Source organism: Macrobrachium rosenbergii, chromosome 55, assembly GCF_040412425.1.
Source record: "Macrobrachium rosenbergii isolate ZJJX-2024 chromosome 55, ASM4041242v1, whole genome shotgun sequence".
In the NCBI taxonomy this organism is placed as follows: domain Eukaryota; kingdom Metazoa; phylum Arthropoda; class Malacostraca; order Decapoda; family Palaemonidae; genus Macrobrachium; species Macrobrachium rosenbergii.
Genome location: NC_089795.1, coordinates 84,329,836 through 84,350,162, shown reverse-complemented (window position 1 = coordinate 84,350,162; position 20,327 = coordinate 84,329,836). Strand labels below are relative to the sequence as shown.

At 36.4% G+C, this 20,327-nt stretch overlaps 1 protein-coding gene across 5 annotated transcripts in view; it reads right to left on the bottom strand.

The window, feature by feature from the left end:
- Positions 1-524: 524 nt before the first annotated feature.
- Positions 525-20,327, bottom strand: part of LOC136835542 (flagellar attachment zone protein 1-like) — a 406,052-nt gene continuing 386,249 nt past the window's right edge. For all 5 annotated transcript variants that reach the window (XM_067099190.1, XM_067099186.1, XM_067099187.1 and 2 more), the window contains 14 exons: positions 19,698-19,820; positions 19,208-19,366; positions 18,350-18,550; positions 18,031-18,210; positions 16,564-16,713; positions 14,382-14,517; positions 13,434-13,783; positions 7,952-8,062; positions 6,916-7,043; positions 6,663-6,807; positions 5,110-5,622; positions 4,333-4,398; positions 2,181-2,384; positions 525-2,065 (listed from right to left, as the gene is read on the bottom strand). In XM_067099190.1, coding sequence (XP_066955291.1) covers positions 1,838-2,065; positions 2,181-2,384; positions 4,333-4,398; positions 5,110-5,622; positions 6,663-6,807; positions 6,916-7,043; positions 7,952-8,062; positions 13,434-13,783; positions 14,382-14,517; positions 16,564-16,713; positions 18,031-18,210; positions 18,350-18,550; positions 19,208-19,366; positions 19,698-19,820 — 2,694 coding nt within the window. In that variant the 3' untranslated portion in view covers positions 525-1,837. The remainder of the gene's footprint in view (positions 2,066-2,180; positions 2,385-4,332; positions 4,399-5,109; positions 5,623-6,662; positions 6,808-6,915; positions 7,044-7,951; positions 8,063-13,433; positions 13,784-14,381; positions 14,518-16,563; positions 16,714-18,030; positions 18,211-18,349; positions 18,551-19,207; positions 19,367-19,697; positions 19,821-20,327) is intronic.

Sequence of the window (20,327 nt, the reverse complement as noted above, 5' to 3'; positions counted from 1 at the left end):
TTATATTGCTGGAATTACCAAAATCCTTGTGTAAAACAAGCTACATTGGTTATAGATATAATTTTGTCAATGTAAACAAATCCTGGTGACTGACCAGTTTTGGCCAATACTTTCTATTTTGTAGTAACTTGTTTGATGCATACTAGTCCTTATGAGCATGTGTTTTAATAAAATTTTTATTATCTTTATCCCAGTATATTATGGTTAAACAGCTTCAAGTTCTTGATAAGTAGAATTAGCTTGTATCAGAAATCAATCTGGAGCTAATTCTTCAGTGGGTACTGCTGTTGTTTTATGAAATTGGTTTTTGATAATTGCCAAGCATTACCATCTTGTGGGTCACTTCGAGTATAAAACATACTAGTTAAACCTTAACATTTTTTCTTAATAAGCATTGGCCTCCAGAAAAGGTGAGGGAAAGTCCTCTTATATAACAATTTAAATTTCAAAATTGTGCTGAGTACTGCAGTATAAATTGTATGTTTATGATTGAATAGATGAATGTAAGGTAGAAATCAAATTACTTTGTTTTCTCAATATATATTTAGTTAGATAACAATGAGCCAATTACAAATCCTATGTACAGGGTGGAGAATAAAATGTGATTACTGAATACTTTTGGATAAAATATGAATACAATATTTCTGTTCATTTGGCACTATACAATGTTATTTACAGGAACTACAAAAATTCTTGGCTAACCTGTACAGTCTTTGTATGATTGTCTAGATAAATAATATATCTAACAATGGCCTAAAATTTTGGTTGCAGATAAGATGAATTTCAATAAATTATATATATATATATTTTTTTAGAAAAAAACAATGGTAGCAAAATGAAGTAATGAAAAAGGGTAAAAACAACCACAAGCCCAAACTGACCGTACAAACACTTTTCCCTTAAAAAAATCACGCATCATTTTATTTGGCCTGGAATCAGACTGACACTGATATCTGTTGAAAACTAGCACTCCAAACTAATCCATTTGCAACAAGTGCAATTAGCAAAGAACACACACGTCAAACCTTCCTCCAGACCAAACCCTACATCAAAATATGATCTAAACAGTTAATGATCTATATCAAACTAGCACTTTAACCTTTAACAATGTTTTGGTGCAAAAAATTAAAACATGTAACTTGCTTGCTTTGGGTGTACAAATACTCTATAGATTAACAATAGCACCTTGAGAAAAGTACATTTAACTGGTTTCCCTGGTCTCCAAAACACTGTCAAACATTTTTTTTGTATATTTCTTTTCTATTTAATTCCTTTGAACTCATACACAAGGTAAAAATACTTTTTGTTATACAGTATTACTATGATGGCAGAGAACATGCAAATAACACACTTTTAAAACCACGATCTCTTATATAAAATGTCTCAAATTGGTAATAGTTATTTGGTGTTAGTCAGTGTGGTCCAGTATAAATAACCATTATATTATGAAAGGCCTTCTTCCTTGGTTAGTTTCCCTTAGATACGGTAAATTTCTGAGTTGATATATTAAGGGCTTGAACAGTAATGGGAAGACAGTAACACGATGTGGATGAATAATTAACAAATGAAAATGACATTCGACCAGAGCATCAAATTCTGCTATGCCTACATTGTAAAGGTTTAACTTAGTAATTGGCACTCAGAATTCGATAAGGGTTTCTTTGATTTGATCACATATGAAAATTTATATGGCATAGTCACAATTGCATCATATTTTCAAAGGTAACCCTCTTATATTGCAGCCAGCAGATATCTACTCTAGGCAACAAACTGGTCAAGGACGGGATGAAATGGACGAGGTGATGGATGGGCTCTTGATGATGCAGTACAAACTAAATTAAAGGCAAGTGGGTACACCTCTACGCAAAGGGCGCGCTGACGAGCTCCTACTTGTGTACACTCTGGTACGATCCTGTGTAACAATGACTGGAGTGGAACAGCGGCCATCTTCAGCCATAGTCACCAGACCAATGGTGAAGGACCCTGCTAATGGAAGCCCAGTGACAAGAGCTTTTGTGCGATGAGGTGACCTGACATGTTGGACCACTCTTCCACCTACGAGTACCTGAAAAATTTCAAGATAAAGCAAGAAGTAAATTTCTGAGGAAAAAATTTTTTTTTTTTTCTAATTTTTAAAGTATTTACAAATATAAACTCATCTCTTCACAACAATTACATACCTGGAAACCAGCAACACAGTCATGTTCCAAGGGAGCCCATGCAATGACCACCCCATCCACTCCAACCCTACGGGTAATGTGAAGGTTTTGAGGACGAGGAACACAGGTGACCTCCACTTCAGATGTGCTACCTAGGGGCGATCTTGATCGCCATTCAGGTGCAGAAGCACAGTCTACAGCAGCATCTAAAGGAGCAACACCAGTCTGGGGAAAAAATGACTGGTTACTGACAGGTAATAAACTAAAACACATTTCATCTCATGAAAATTTTATAATTTGCTCTTTCACTTAATCAAAAGTGTAGATAATACCAGTTAAGTCACATGAAACACAAATTACTGAATCAGTGCAGTATTGTCCACAGCCACAACTGAGTATAAATTTCAAATCCACAAAACTGTGGTTTTATCTAGTACAAGTTTGACACAGTACATAATTTATGTTATCCCATTACATCATAAAGCATTTAGTTTTTGAAGAGCACAATTATGATTAGGCAAGAAAATACTACATATTGATAAAAACACTGATAAATAATGAACATAGCTTGCACTGTGCAGGTTATCACAAAATGAGTTTAAAGCATAATTATTAACTTTCATGCTAACAACGAATGCTTTTCATTTTCTCCTCTTTAAGCTTCATCAAGTAATTTGTAAATGATGATTAGTAAAGTACCCAAATTGTGTATTTTAACAAATGCACCAAAGTTAAATGATTTTTAATGAGAAATGCATAAATAATGATGACGGTTGCTATAATAATTTTTCATTTTTAGCCAGATAATCATGATAGTTATTAATTAGCCTATCATGATAATTATTAATTAGCCTTTCATGATCACATTCTGTATCCACATTAACAATCTGTTGTTAGGTCAAAACACCTGATATTTATTTCAGTAAAAATGATGATCCTTTTTTTTCTATTTCTGATTTGCATAACATTTGGAAGCAACTGCATGAGGCTTGCAACTAAAGAAAATTTGGCTATAAGAATTTACACTCCTGTATATCCAAACAGGAATGATCAAGTAAACCAAGACAAAGCATCTTACAATAAAAGACAAACTGTGCTTTACGAACAAATGATTTGATTTTCAAAACAGGTAATCTGATTACAATACTGTCTAACCTAAATAATGCTCAATTTAGGGCTGATTTTTTTAACATGCAAAAATTTACTGCAGACATATACTTGAAGGAATTCTAAACTCACTTGACACTCTCTTAACAGAAGTAACATTGTAATGTCTCTAACGCTTGGGTTGCTGTAATGACCAGATATGAGGGAGGATTAATCAAAATTTATTTACTTCTCTACTTCTCTTTACTAAAATTTGACATTGGCTTTAATTAACTGAAAATAAAAATTCAAGTCTCTGAGTCTTCAGCTTGAGTTTTTCAGTCCCTGAGTTTTCAGCTTGAGTTTTTCTTTTTCAAGGTTTGACTATCAAGAAATGTATTTGGGAAAAAAGCTTGTAATAATTTAATAATAATAATATTTAACCATAGTACTGTAATATATATATATACCATGGGCACTAACATCACAGGCTTCACATTTAAAAGAATTACAGTACAGGAATAGTTTATTACAGGACTATAGCAGAGTACTGGGCATCTTTGGTACTATGCCCAGCCATCTTTGGTACTGTAATAGTGATAGCCTCAGTAACAGTAAGAGAGGAAGCTGTAACATAAACTATTATTAAAACTGATAAAATCTATGGAAATGGCAGCATTGAAGCCATTTTTACATTTTAGATTAACCCTGATAAAAGCTTAATTTTTCCTAAAACTGATACCTTGGATAATCCAGGCATTTACAGAGTCAAAAGAAAGACCTTGGTATGTATCTGAAAAACTACATAGATATGCTGAAGAAAAATTGATACAGTGTACTACTATAACGGTTGCAACAGCACTGGACTGCATGTGTTTCATATCCTACTTTTTAGAACAAAGGTTTTCTTACTTTGCAATAAAAATCACACAGGAATTGTTCAGCTCCAGCCTAGACTATTCTTGTTCCATGTCCTTTTTGGGGCTCAGTTTATGAATACAGTAATGTAATATAATCTATACTCATCAAAATTTTGTAGGAATACATCATATAGATATTTTTAAATACAGAATAATACTGTACTTACCACCATACGCTTTATTTTTCTTGCATCAGAGAGATATCTAGCTGGTCGTTCTCGTCTGGTCGAATCCTGAAAGGCAGGAGATTATTACATTCCTAAAGACATGAGGTTACTGCAAAGCATAACAAGACAACTTTGAAATGGTAATGAAAAGCAAATATTTTGATGGAATATACTGTAAAGGTGAGTAGAGTTAATGAAATTTTGTATAGCAGGAAAAACTACTGACAGCATAGGATGATTTGTCTTAGTTGCATTTCAATAAAACAAGTGCAGCCAGGCAAAATATGTAAGCTCAAATAATCACTTAGGATATTAAATGAGGATGAGTGCCCTTTAATATACCAGGAAGTTTTAATTTATTTACTAATTTTATGGTATGCATAGCTTAACTTTAACTTGTTGGCTAGTTTAACTAAAATGGGAATAACAAAACAAGAAAACTGAAGTCTTCAACAAGGGAGAGATAATTTCCTATATTTCTTCAGATTTTAGTATCTTGCTCTTGGGAAAACTGCGGGAAAGAAAAGTACAATAAACAAGATGAAAAATGATCTTTTCATCTTATAAGGGACTCCATTGGCCTAATTATATACATTTCAGTATGTCTTGGCATAAACGTGCTTTTAATACAACAAAATATGCTGCCACTTTTTGCAGTGTTCTTATATATCAAATATAAGAAAAGTTCTGAAGCAAAGCAGTTACAAAAAAGAAATACTTGAGGTATTACCACACTAAAGCAGGAAGCATAAGAAAAAATACAAGGGATAAATCAACCTTTCTGCCTGTGATTTTTGTAGGTGTAGTGGATGCAATAGCCTTGTCTTCTACAGGTGGTGGTGATGAAGGAATTTTATCTTCCTCCTTAACCTCTGGAGTAGACTCTGTTTCCATAGGCTCAGATAAAACTTTATTTACAGCTACTGATGAAGTAAACTTGAAATGGTGAGCTGCTTCTGATGTTGATCTTACTCTCTGCTCGCATGATACTTTAGATTTGGCCTTTCTGTCCAGTTCTTCGGCCTGCAGTTTGGCACACTCAGGCATCAAACTTTGCTTAAGTGACTTTCTATCCACAGGTACAGGTGTAGACTTTGGACTTGGCAATGACAATGGAGAGGGAATATATCGTGGTATGCGAGATTTTCTGCGTTCAACCAATGAAGGAGAGCCTTGACACGTCACGTGACTAGTGAGTTCCTGTATACTGCAGGGCAAATTGGACTCAGAAGTCACATAACTAGATGGCTCTATCCCATTCAAGAAGGCGGACTGAGACAAGGAAACCATCTGGAGAGGTAAGAAGAGATACCTTGTACAGTAATTGTTTAAGAACAGAAATAAAGTACATGAATTCCAAGTTTGAAACACACCTTGGCTATTATTAGTTGCCTTTACCAGACCAGTCGCCCATACCATAAAGTAGTGCAGGTATAACATTTCGGAAGGGTACCATATAGTGTGAATAATTTCTTCCCTCTCAATGCCAGCCTAGAGAAAATCATGAACACCCCATAGCAAAGGTGTGCTTCCCCTTGTTCAAAAAATGAGAAATTTAACTAGGGTATTGCTACAGTAAAAAACAAATACCATTCCCAAAATACAAGAAGATATATGAAATCACTACAGTAGAATAGTTGTTGACTGTATATATACTGTACTGTAAGTTCACCATCTGTCAATAGTTAAAACAGGAAGATTAGAATTTATATTCAAGTGTTGTACTTCACACCACTACACCTTAAATGCAATGCCAAGAGACTTAAAAGCCAAGTATGCTAATTTGGAAGAGAGTTAGAAAGCCAATTATATGGATACAAGCAAACAAGACAGTTAGTGGAAGAACTTTAAGATAGATTCCACAAGAACGAGAACATTCGGGTTACTGGTATGTTGAAGTCTTCTGTTAAATATTGTAGAAAAATTAGTCAGGTTATAATTATTTTAATCATTCCATATTCAGTAAGTGAGCATGTTAGTTTTATTGGCAAGACCACCCACTTCACACAAACATATTCTTTCTTAAACCTTCTATAGAAGTGGCCTCAAGCTTGACTCATTATTGCCCATATCCAATTTCAATTTAGTCTTTTTTTATTACTTCATGTCCTGAAAATGTTAAGGTGGTGTGAATAACCAGTATGTCATTTAATGATGAAATGTATTCATGCACAGTAATATACATAAGCTTTATATTATACAGCAATTTTCTGTGAAAACTTTCAGCTACTGTATTTTACAAATGAAAGTACAATATAAGAATATTATCCAGTTTTACCAAACAAATGACAAAGGAATTGTTTTGTATGGTTTCTTTATAAATCAATTACCTCATCAGGCTGGTTGAGGAGTGAACAAACAGCTTCAACATCAAAATCTGTCGTACTCATTCCTTCACTATTAGCCTTCTCCTGATCACTATCTACTTCTTGCAGTCGACGCAGCTGGTTAATCACTACGCTCATATTGCCAGATCTATTAAAAATGAGAAATATTACCTGTAGGGTAAGTTCAGCTTGAATAATTGTTCAGTGTTCAGTGCACAATCATTGTATGGTTTATTAGTCAGTCTTGTTTACTCACCTAAGAATAGCCCTGATCTGACTAGCTAGAGTAGAAATGATGGAATCTTTTAATTTCCCTCGGCAGACCAGTTGTTCTACCTCTTTTGTAAGCTGCTCAATCTGATGTGTAAACTGTTCAACATCCACCTGTAAAAAATATTTTTTTAGTCTACATTTAATTAAATTAAACAGCTTATTTATTGAATTATGAAAATTTTTCTATGACACCAAATGCTGCAGCAGTTTCGGTCATTGTGTGCTTTAGACAGTGAAAAGAGGGAATTGGAGTGGTTGAACACTAAGAATGAAGGCTGGAAATGGAATGGAGATCAAACAAAATGCTGAAAAGTGGGGTTAGCTAAAGTTGAAAGGGATGCTGCCAACAGCCTTATTAATGTCTGTTCAATAAAATTATTGCCAAAATCAAGATATAACTAAAAAAAAATGAAAATTAAGTAAGGTAACTGACTCACAGACTATTGCCAAGATATAACTAGTAAAAAATGAAAATTAAGTTAGGTAACTGACTCAGACTCATTGCCAAAGACAGCATTAGCAAAAATATGATAGTTTACAGTAAACCCCCATATTCGCGTTCTCACGATTTGCGGACTCGCATTCACGAATTTCTCTGTGGAACATATCCACCCATTATTTGCGGAAAATTCACCCATTCGCAGTATTTTTCACTGAGAAATATTCACTAATTACTGTATTTTCATATGATTTTCATGACTAAATGCATTTTTTGTGGTAAAACTATTAAAATACTCAGGTATAGGCATTTTTAGAGGGTTTTTCTTGTGTTTAAATTATCAAAACAGGCAATTGTAAGTGTTTTTAGAGGGGTTTTAAGTATTCACGGATTTTAGCTATTTGTGGGGGGAGGGGGGTTGCGGTACACATCCCCCTCGAATACGGGGGGTTTACTGTACACAAGACTAAATCTTAAATTTTCTTTCCTCCCGTATTCTCCATTTGCATCTGCGTAGAGTCCAATAAATTACTAGAATTACTGCCACTTAAAATCTTGACTACGTGTACAAATCACTTACCTTGTGTTTTGCCTGAAGGGAAAGTTTTGACCTTTCATAATCTTCCATTGTGTGCATCAACTGTTGACGGAGGCTAGCCAAAGTGGAGTTCAAATTCTCCACCTCTTCACCCTTGAAAAATAAATATTTCAATCTGTATTAACAGAATTCTCTGTAATGATGCCACCAATCTCATTTAATAGCTCTCGATAAAGCTTTCAAACAAGTTATTGATGAGTACATACATGTACAGTAATCAGTTGTCTGTAACGATAAACTTTAATTCAGGAATTTTACTGCAGATGGGTATGTTTTCTGTTAGATGGAGTCCCAAATGCCTTTTTTTCATTACTATAGCTGCACAGAGCATGAATTTCCTTACCTTAAGTTATTCTGTACCTATGGTTAGCTGACAATAAAATAAGTATATCATATGCTGTATGATTAAAATTGTAAATATTTTCATTTGAAACTAAAAAAATAAAAATTGTACATTGCTAAAAAGACTTAATAAATCACATTATATACAGACAAATTATGCAAAAAATGACAAATGTTACATCAATTTGTATTTTTCTTGACTAACAAACCAGAGGTCTTTACGTATGGGGAAAATCTCAAAGCGTAGCTGGATCTGGTTTAAAAATGGAACAAGGTTGATGGCATTAGCATATTAGCCAATGGGTAGAGAGAGTAGGCGGAGCATGACCTCTTTTCCCTTCATTTTCGCCATGACTTGCTATATCTTCCAGCCCAGGTGGCTTGAGGTGGGCCATTTACGAAGTGACCTAAGGTTTGTTAGTTATGAAAACACAAGTTGATTAAAAATGTGTCATTTGTTCATACACAGAACAAACCATTGGTCTTTACGTATGGGGAGACTTACTTTTGGTGGTTTGGCTCACCTGGTCTCACTTCTGGTCAATTGTTAGATCATGGGAAGGAGTCATATGCTGCTGGTCTGTTAAGTGAAAGATTACTCAATAGCCAGACATCCCTGCTTTGACACAACAGGAACTCCAGTGTACGTTGTGTCTTGGAAGAAAAGAACCTGTAGTTGTTGGAGACAACAAAACCAATGGGAACGGAAGGATTTTGAGTCTTAGCTATGAATTCCAGGACAGATTCGAAGGCTACCGACCTCCAAACCCTTGAGTGTTTGACATTAAAAGAGGCCATGAAGTTCTCCTACTCTTTTTGTTAAGGCTAAGGCCAGTAAGAAAACAGTCTTGAGGGTTAAATTTCTGTCTGATGAACCCTCATATGGTGCATGACTAAGTCTGCTAAGGACCAGGGTCAATTCCCAGTTAGGAGGCGTAAGTTCTCTTGGGGAACAGGACCGTTCGAAATTTTTGAGTACAGAGATCTCCAATGAGGAGGAAAGGTCTACTCCTTTCAGGTACAGAACTAGCCCCAGAGCAGCCCTGTAGCCCTTAATGGCTGACAGAGAAAGTAGCTTCTCCCTACAGAGGAATATGAGGTGGTCAGCTACTTGCTGAATAGAAGTTCCGACTGGAGAGAAACCCTGCTGATGACACAAATCACAGTAGACGGCCCATTACCCCTGGTACACGGCTGTAGAAGATTTCCTGAGGTAGCCAGACATCTCTGTTGCTACTCTGTGTGAAAAGCCTCTTGGTCACATGAGATACTGGATAGTCTCCAACTGTGAATAGACAGGGACCCTACAGATTGGTGGAATGTCGATGTGAGGTTGGTAAAGGAGGCTGTGCCAGGGGGGGAATCTCTCAGTGCCTCGGTCAGCAGGGCCAGCATGTCCGGATATGACTTGGCATGTGGCCAAGGGAGCCACCAGGGTCATTCTGAGAGATGATTACCCTGTTGATTACTTGACGAATCAGAAAAAGGGGTGGAAAGGTGTAAACGTCCAGGTTGTCCCAAGATGTTGCAGAGCATCTTCCGGCATGGCCCAAGGGTCCGGAACGACTGAACAAAACACCTCCAGTTTCTTGTTGTATTGAGTCATGAAAAGATCTATCTTCGGCCTTCCCAACAGATGGAACAACCTGTCTGCTGCCTCCAGGTGTAGTGACCACTCTGTCCCCAACACTTGTGACCCTGACAATGCAGCTTGTCTGCCACTACATTCCTCTTGCCTGGAATGTATCTGGCTGAAAAGTTCACTGAGTGAGTCACTGCCCACTGGTGTAGTTATACTATCAATTCGTTAAGTTGACAGGAGACCAGTCCCCTGTTTGCTGACATATGCCACCACCTTCGTATTGTCAGCATTAGAACCACGGAGTGCTCCATCACCTGCTCCTGAAAGCCACCTTCAGTTCCAGGCTGTTGATGTGAAGCTGCTTGTCTTAGTGATCCCACACACTTGAAGTCAGAAGATCTTCCAAGTGTGCCCCCCAACCCTTGTTCAAGGTGTCTGAGAACAGAAGTATCTCCGGAGGGGGAGTGTGAAGGGGCACTCCTATGGTCAGGTTCCTGTTGTCCAGCCGCCATGCCAAGTCCTGTTTCACCTCCTTTGAAAGAGGAACTTGGAAGAAGGGAGAATCCTTTGATGGGGACCAAAACTCTTTCAATCTCCAATGAAGGGATCGAAGGTGGAAACATCTGTGAGGAACAAGCTTCTCCAGGGGTGACAGGAGCTCGTGGAAGAATGGTCACAGCCGCGCGAACGAGACTGTGGACTACTTGTCCTGAGAGGAACAGTCCTGATCACAAGAATGTTCCCTCAGGTGTGATGTCGACCTCTTTATGGCTGCCTTGTTGTCTTGACCCTCGTTTCTAGAGCAGGACTAGCAGAAGAAGGCAAAATGACTGGAACTTCCTGAGGAGGAGCCTGATCCACAGAACCACGGCTCTTAGAGGAGACTTCTGTTGCAGACTGCGCTGCCGCACAAGAATCAGGAATTGGGCGACTCTCATCAGTAGCTAAGGTAGAAGAGACAGCCGTGAACCTTGACAGACGCACAGCTGTCTGTAATGGTGTGAAACCCCAGAGGGGCAGCTGGAGACAAACAAGGGACAAACTTGGAGGTGACAATACAACCGTGATTGGCCAACCGAGAATCAACTGTAGGAGACAGATGGTTGGCCTTGCCCCCCAGATGAAGAAATGGATTGGGAATCCAGAGAGTGCCTGTGGATCTTCTTGCGAGGAGGGGCCACAAAGTCGTCCTTTCTCCAACACCTTCATGGGATGGAACAAACAGACGACGGAGATGATGAATGAGAAGAAGAAGACGAGGAAGACGGAGACCTCCGACATCTCTTCTGAGATTTCTTTGTGTTGGAGCGGCTGAACTTCTTCAGAAGTGCACCTTCGACTCTCTCCATCAGGGCTTGAACCAATGAGTCAGGAGGAGAAGTAGAAGGCCCAGGAAAGGAAACCGATGGTAGGGGCACGGCCAATGAAGGTATGGTGTAGGCAGAGGAAGTCACGGCAGTAGAAACACAAGCAGAAGTCACAAACACCGTAACTGTAGAGACTGACATGGCAGCAGACACTGGGAGATGGGAAGACGAGGTGTGACAGTAGGCCCCCAAGGTGGGGCTCCCCTGGTAGTCCTAGTGAAGACCAGCACTCTGTTAACTTCTCCACATCCAGTACAATGGGGAGCTGTCGCCCTCCTCTTCACAAGGGGGGAAGCACCCCTGGAAAGAACAGAGGCAGCTAAATCAATCACTAGATCTCCTGGTCCCTTCCTCGAACTATCTAGAGACAAAGCAACAGAAGAAGGAGGAGTAAAATTTTCCTGAGAAGAAGATGCAACGAGAGGCAAATCTGGTGAAGGAGAGAAAGAACAAGAAGGAATGGCAGCATCCGAAGCCATTGGAGGCACAAAGCCTTCCCATGAAGAAATAGCCAGTTTCCTCTTGTATTTCTTCTTACCAACACATTTCCACTGCTCCGGAGACCAATCACGACACTGAACAGGGGTTACTTACACTGCAATCATTTGGTCTGCATCTGCTGCAAGTTGAATGAGGATCAGTACTGAGAGAGGTTAGGTGCTAGATAATGAAAGCATGGGTTGTTACTTACCCCAGGGTATTTCCTTCTTAGATGATTCATGGGTTTGCATCTCGAATGCAAATACACGCTGATGATCACCATATATAATAGAAACATGCAAACAAAAACAGAATGAGAAACCAGAATGCCAAAGCAAAGAAAGAACAGGAAGTGTAAAAACAGATTCTATGCTAGAAGGGGCAGCACACGTCTTGCTTGAAGACAGTTTGAGAGATAACCAGCTAGTCACGGCGTATACAAAGGGGAGAAGAGGTCAGGCTCCACCTACTCTCTCTCCCCATTGGCTAATACACTCATGCCACCAACCTTGTTCTATTTTTAAACCGGATCCAGCTGCACTTTGAGATTTTCCCCATACGTAAAGACGTGGTTTGTTTCATGTATGAACAAATACTTCACAAAATCCTATATCAGTAACTGAGGAGTAACTACACAGTAAATGGTAACAAAATCCACTAGCTATCTAGGTGAAGTTTTGCAATATATGAGGAACTAAGTATTTTTAATGTTCATTCTCAAATATAAATAACGAAAAGTATGAACCAAGGTTTTTCAATATATTTTGGTAACTATTTCTAAGAACAAATTTGCTTAAAATATATTTCCATTATCTCAGCACAGCAAATATCATTCCATGTAGCAGTAATGATTAATAAATTTTGAGAGCATAATTAATAATAAAAAATCATAAAAAATAATCCCTAATAAGAGACCAGTGACAAATTTGCTTACCTTTCAATAATGTTATCAATTTAAATTTAATGCATTCTGGGAACCACCAGCTAATTGTAATTACAAGTAAACAAAATTACTAAATATAAAAACATATTCTTATTCTATTATTCCTGCTTTGTATTTTGTATAACTAATGATGGAAGAATATCAGCATACAATACACTAAACTCCCCCACTGGTAACAGCCCTTGCTTCTTCATAACAATTCCATCAATCATTCACCCACATTGGGGTCCACAATGATTCATAGACTTAATCTTTAATTCACAAAGGAAGGAGAGGGGCACTCATGATACTAACACTAACTAAAATCTCAAACATCCATCCATGGGCTTTATATTTATTAACGATGCACTTCCCTACAACGCTAGATACTATATAGTAACTATGAATGAAAATGAAATTAAAACAGCCTACTAAAATTACAATCTTAAATACAAAATGTAAACACCTTACCACCATGGTGTGCTGTACATTTATTGTGTAAATATACTTTGCTAGTTCCTGGAAATTGTTTCTTAAAATGAATTTTACATTACAGTATGTTGTCCATAGTTTGACGAACTGGCGTAAGCCATTTTTCCCCCCATTTGGTTTCAAAATGTGACAACACAGGCAGCTGAAGTTTTGATATATTATAGGGTATCAAAAACTGAGACACTTTGGTTGGTACACTCAAATACTTAAAGAATGGGTAACGCCAGTTTGTCAAAATAGGGACGATGTGATCTAAACTGCTGTTAATACAGTAATCACCTTTTGTTGAAGTGCTGCATCTCTCTTCTGTAACTGGCTATTTAGCTCACAGTTCTCATCATCAGCAAGACGAATTTCTTCATCTTTGCGTCCTACAGCTTCCTCTAGCTCCCGCACCTTCTCCTCCAGCTCTTCCAGGATGGTGGTAGAGCCCTGAGGGCGCACTAGCCTCCTACTGTTGCGCTCCTCTAACCGCCTTCTGCTCCTTCTTCGGAAGTCTCTCTTCAGCCTCCCACCAGTGGAGCAGCAGACGACATCCCCGCTTGAGTGTTCCCTAGGCCCCTCCCCAGCGGGGTTAGGAGGGGGGGTCGAAGTTGCTTCATGGGCCAAGTTTTCTGCATCATGAGGTTCTGTTGGAAACAGTATTTCCATTATGAAACAAGATGCAATCTCCTTAAATATACTGTACTGTATTACGTAATAGCACCCATACCAATTATGAGAAAGGAAGGCTGTGGTAACCATTCTGCTACACAGAGCACCTAACAGAAATGATAAATGCTGCTATCTTTCCAAGCAACAAACAAGTTGCAAAATTCAAACATCCCAACATAGAACTAAATTATGATTAGGAAGTTGTGGATAAGCTGTGTAAAAAAAAAATTTTTTTTTCAACTCTTCCAGTCAATTCTCCATTCTATTTGGCAACACAACTTCAATCAACCACAACAGCAACTGGAGTGTCAAGCAAAGGAAATTTCTGATAATTTAAATTATAGTTACTGCCATATGCATTTTCAATACAGTTAAAAGGTTGATTAGTTAATATACATAGCAGTTTTCTTACTATCTCCTTCTCTTGTACAGCAATCAGAAACTAAATGATAAATTTATATAAGCTTCTTTTTCAGATTTTATTATAATTATTTGATCTTAAGAAAGACATGTGCTTTTATGTAAAAACAAAAACAATATTGTTTGACTATAAAAAAACATTAATGGCCATACCTTCCTCATCAGTATCCGACACAATATCTTCAATGTCCGAGTTACTCTGACCCTCCAGTAACTCAGCTAATGTTCCTAGCTGCGTTGTCACTTCTGTTAGGGTGCCACTTTGAGTTTCCTTACAAGACTCACAGCTCTGTTAAAAAAAATAAACACACATGAACAGAATTCGTGATTTACATTCTTCCGCAACACTTCCTTTAATAATTTTAACGTAATTGAACTTTAATATACAATATGTATGTTAAACATGCATAGTTGCTCCCAGTCAAAAGGAATACGTACGTACTTGGTTTCACAACAAATACTCCACAATGGTATGAAAATTTTGGAACAAAGTACCATACATATAAGTATTGTACACTTATATGTACACTAGTATTGTATACATTACTAGTATTGAAAATAAGCATGGAAGACAGACTCCATGAAATATCCACAAGCACAGTTTATGTAATTAAAAGATTAAACAACAGACTTCAGCAAAGTGTCTATAATGTACTATAAAGCTTGAAGTTAGAAATAGATCCAGAACATTAAAATAAAATGTTTGTCATGTCAGCTAAACCTATTGAACATGTATATATCAGTACCTCCTATATTTCAAAATAAACTGTTTGTCTAGAAAAACACAGTCATAATAATTTACTTTTTCATGGCTCCTAGAGGTGATAGAGTAATAAAACCATGAAATTCATTAACACCCTTCGGGTCTTACAACAAATATTGGTCAATTAAAGTAAAAGTAACTGTGGGAAATACAGCATTAAAAATACTGTTTGAATTTAAGAAATACAATCAAACTGATAGTAATAACTGTTTTTGCTACAATAAATTACAGTGCAAGAAAATTCTGAATAAATTAAGCACATCTTGATAAATATGAAATTTTGACAAATTTACTCAAAATCTCATCTGGCATTCTTTGAAATAAAGTGTACTTTTTGAAATAAATTTTGTGTTTTATTGATACACACTACTTCTTTACTCTGAATACTTGAAACAACTGGCTCAATTAAGAAAATGATTTGTGCTTCACACAAACAGTAAGTTATAGTATTAAGCCAAGTGCATATCTGCAATAACAATGGAATACAATTTGATCCCTTTCAGATCATCCAGTAGCCCCTTCATATGTGTCAGAATCACAGCCTAGTATATCTGAAATTGTTATTCCAGTGCCAAACCCTTTACCCTCTTCAACTGTTAGTAGAATCATCAGGTCTCCCTTGGGTAAGTTCATATAAATTAGCTATGTAAATCATAAGGTTAAGGATGTTTTTGAGGCAGTTAAGCACAAAGTTATTCCTTTACAATAACTGCCATCAGGTGTTTTCTGCTCGGCTTGCCTCTCATTTTGACCAATCAATTATGTCGTTAAAAAAAAATTAATTTGGTATTAATATTAGGTACTTATGGGATTCAAGAGAGCATTAGAAGATAACCAAAATACTCTGGTCCATAAAACCATGTTTAGTGAAGCTTCAGTAACCTAATGAAGTACAGTACTGTACATCCATTTTGAATCAAGCCTCCATTGTAAACCAAGCACTCCAACCACCATGTAAATTTAAAATAGTACAACTACTAAGAATCCAAACTTATCAAAGAGATATGCTATCAGACTATATTTAACACACTGTGTATGTGAACTGTACCTGCTAGCAGAAACAATACAATATACAAAAAGACAGGAATATAATATGTAAATAGAAGGTAATTTGCACACACACACACATACCACAAGACAAAACTCTGATAACACTGGACGCAAACATCCAAAATACATAATACGCTGGCACATTTAAGTGCCACTTTAACACCCATTATTTTTATTTATTTATTCACATTGTTCTCTTTTACTCTATATAAATATGCTGCATATTGTGTATCTAATTTTGGTTTAGTCTATATAAATATACTGAATATTGTATATCTAATTTAAGTTTTGCATCTTAAAATAAAAAAAAATCCTCTACATAGATGTAGTTTGAGTGAAGTAAAAAAAATTGATTAATGCAAAATCACATATAATACACAATTTAGTTTTTAAATAAGTCTTTGAGAATATCAAGAATAGTAAAGTATAATAATACAGTAATCCTACATGAAATATAACAAAAAAGTTATATGCATAATACACCATTTGGAAAGAAAGGAAAAGCATTAAAAAAAGACAAACCTTAAGTGCTGAGGTAAGAGCAGTTATAGAAGCATGGAGTGAAGCAATCGGCGATGATGCAAGGGCATCTAGTTCGCTGACTGCACGAACATGACTTATTTGTTCTATCTGATGTTCCATTTCCTCAATGCGTGAATCACGAGAGGACATCTGGGAGTACACAGGTCAATATATAATGAAGCAAGCGGACATGAGTTTTTGACAACTCGGCTTTCACAAGCAGTAAAGTGATTCATAGAGATAACAAATACAGCTTTAACCTTAATTCTTGTTTAGTGACATCATCATAAACAATACCATACGATTTTATATTACGAATGAGATTATCAAAATGATCCTAACTTTTTCATGATCTCTCGCATCAAATACTCATGGAATAATATTGTATGAGTAACAAAACTGTAATTTATCCATGTAAGAGTTACAGTTTTTTAACTTCAATTTAACAGCAAAAATTTTTATTTAGTGATAGTGATAAGGAATTTGGACTCTAACCAACTGTGTCAGTGGTTTCTGGTTCTTTAACACGACTCAGAAATGAAAATTTATAAAAACTGATCAGCACTAAACAAAAGTACAGGAAAGCAGGGCTTGAAAAAAAAAAGGCAGTTTTTGTCAATGTTATCGTACATACTTTTCTGCTTTTGTTTCATCTGGCTGTCTATTAATTTACAGTTAAAGTGTCTTAATAAAAGAATTATTTTCATTAGTAAATTAAAAACAAATGCCCAACCACCATTAACAAGGGATAAATATAGTGAATCTTCATGTATTTTCAGTTTTCTAACTGATCAGGTTCACCATTCTGGATGCCAGCATGGCTGAAGTATTTTTTCAAGCTCACAACACAACATAGACATTATAAAGAGATAAAAAACTTAATATATTTTTCAACAAATTTCATGTTTTATATATACAAAAACTTGCCTTTTCAAGCCCTGCCATCATTTAAACAGATGCTTTGGGCTTCCTTAGGCAGTGGTTTGTCTGATGCAAGCAAAAAAAAATGAATATTGTAAAAATATGGAAAGTTAGTGAAAGCAAGTGAGAGTATGTCATCCATTTCCTTTCCTACAGTGACAAGCTAGAGCTGAGCATTTTTAGCAGGTGCTAGTGTCTGAGGCCTTAAGTTCAAAAACAAGACAAAAAACTATTTTGCCAAAGAATGATCATTCAAAGTTGATTAAATCATTCTTACAGTACTTCATTATAGTAACAGCACATATTCTTTATCATTAATAAAGTATATCCCTAATACTGTAAGAAGTATGATGGTGTATGATGTTTAGTAACCATGATGTATGTTACATCCACAGACTATACAAACATTACAGCATTGGAGGCTATACTGCATACTTAAGAATTTATAATCCTAAAATAAATTTTTAAAATAAATAAGCAGACATAGTAACACCAATGCAATAGGACTAAAGGAATTTTACAAGTCATGTAAAACAGACTATTCACCTGGAGGTTAAAGCTAATCAGATCCTGTTCATGTCGTCGGCCACGTTCCTCCAACTCCTTTGCTAAGCGCTGTCCTTCAGCCTGAGCAGCTAACACCCGATCACGGAGTTCACAATTCAGCCTGTCAAGCTCTGTCAACTGTGAGTTACTCAGTTTTAGCTGATTCCGAAGTTTTGTTACCTGGAAAATAATACAGAAGTGGGTCATAAAGTTAAAAGGATTCCTATCTAATCTAAATATAATTCATGGAAAAAAAGGCTTTGCAAGACTTTCAATCAAAATCCTATTGTTTTTGGGGTAACAACAATTAACATCTGACCTCGGAGCGATGTTGTGTTTCATGACTCATTGTTTCTGAAGAGGATTCCTTTAATTCTCTTTCAGCATCAGCCAATCGACTCTTCAGCTCTTCTAACTGCCTTCTATATGATATTTCTGACTCCCGAGCACCATATTCTTTTGATGCCGCAGCTTCTAGCTGAGCTTTGTAAGCTTGTACTTCCTCTTGAAGGGAAGAAACCTAAAATTAAAAATTAGAATTAATGTCCAATAAATTTCAGAAACCACTTTAAACAATACATTTCAGTTTGTACACCACTTCTTGCACTAAAACAGTGAACGGTATACCAAACCAGCTACTTCACTTTCTCCTATGCAACAACTAATCTCCAAAATTGCCCCAAGGCTCATGGTAGAATAACCCATTGATACAGAATTCATTTTACCTTGGGGTTACCTTACACCTACCCTGACCAAGAATCAAAACTGCCATTTTCAGTTAGCATATGAGTGACAGTGACTTTATCAACTCGGCCGTGACCACATAATGGGTTATTTGTGATTTAGTGTTTGGAAATATGAACAATGTACTGAATCAAACAATATGAATACTTGACCTTACAAATGAATGTACTACTGCCGAGATAATACAACAGATACAGACCAACTACCAGCACTCTAAGAAGTATGATTGTACAATAAACAATACAACAAATATGCTGTCACTGCTAAACTAAATAGCAGTGCACAACAGTAATTTCAAAGTAAATTTCCAGAAGCTCATGCAGTAGTGTACTACACTGCTAGTGTGCAGACAAAAAGACTTTCAGTCAAGACCAAACTTTGCATATACTAAAGTGGACTTACGAATATTTATGAAATTGTAACAAGAATTTACCTGATCCCTGAGTTTTCGTTCCCTTTGGGCCAATATGAGGTCAGCTTGGTGAAGGGTCTCTCGGAGCATGTTTTCCGTTACTTCCAACTCTTCCACACGACCACGCAAGTAACTTTCACTCTGTTGTACCTCGCTCATTTTTCGGGCAGAATCCTGCGCCTGTGTACAGTATAGATATATTGCAATAATCAGTATATATCATTACTCAAGTAACAGTGCATGTCACTACACTCTCTGCAGTACATTACTTTAAAATCATTCACGTCTTTAAAGAGAGTATGCAACAATATACTTAACAATAGTATGCTTTAATTGGTAATAAAAAACTTCGAATTTTACAGAAAAAGTGACATATATCAATATGTTGGCCATATTGCAAGCAGTCACCACTGAAAATTTATATTTATTGACTTACTTACTCTTAGACTGCTCAAAGTGCACATTACAGTGTACTACTTTTACAACTGTTGAATTTGAATACAGCACTTACCTGATTAAGTTCAACAGAGAGGGCATTATTTTCAGTTTCTAAAGCTCTCAGGCGATGAACAAGTTCTTCTTGATCACGCAATTCACCTCTGAGTGACTGGTTATTCTTTTCTCCTTCCATTAACTAAAAGAAAAATTTTAATTACTTATACTAGTAAATTCCTCACATAATTATCATTAGCAAGTATTAAAATGATAATTGTTCATCTGCTCTTCTAACCAGCAACCCAATTTTGTAAATATGATTAAAACTGGAGATTCTAACATTGAAGATTACAATATACTAGTACAGTATATGAAAATTACTGATCCCATGCAAACTGCATTAAAAATCTTCTGAAGTATATATACTACAGGTGTGAAAGTTTTTCACTTAACCTGATTAGTGAAACCAAGATATTATTTCACGAGAAGAATGTATTAAGAGAACTGTCAATTAAAAATGGTCATTTGTTATCCCTTTGTGTTTCATTGTCATTTCCAGTAATCAAATAACAAAAGATAAAACAAAGTTTTTTTCATTTGAAGACTGTCAATCCAATTTGGAGTGTTCAATGAAAAATGGCACATCATCAAAATAAAAAAAAAAAAACTAACCAAATTGAAATTGTTATATACTAATTAAGGTTGA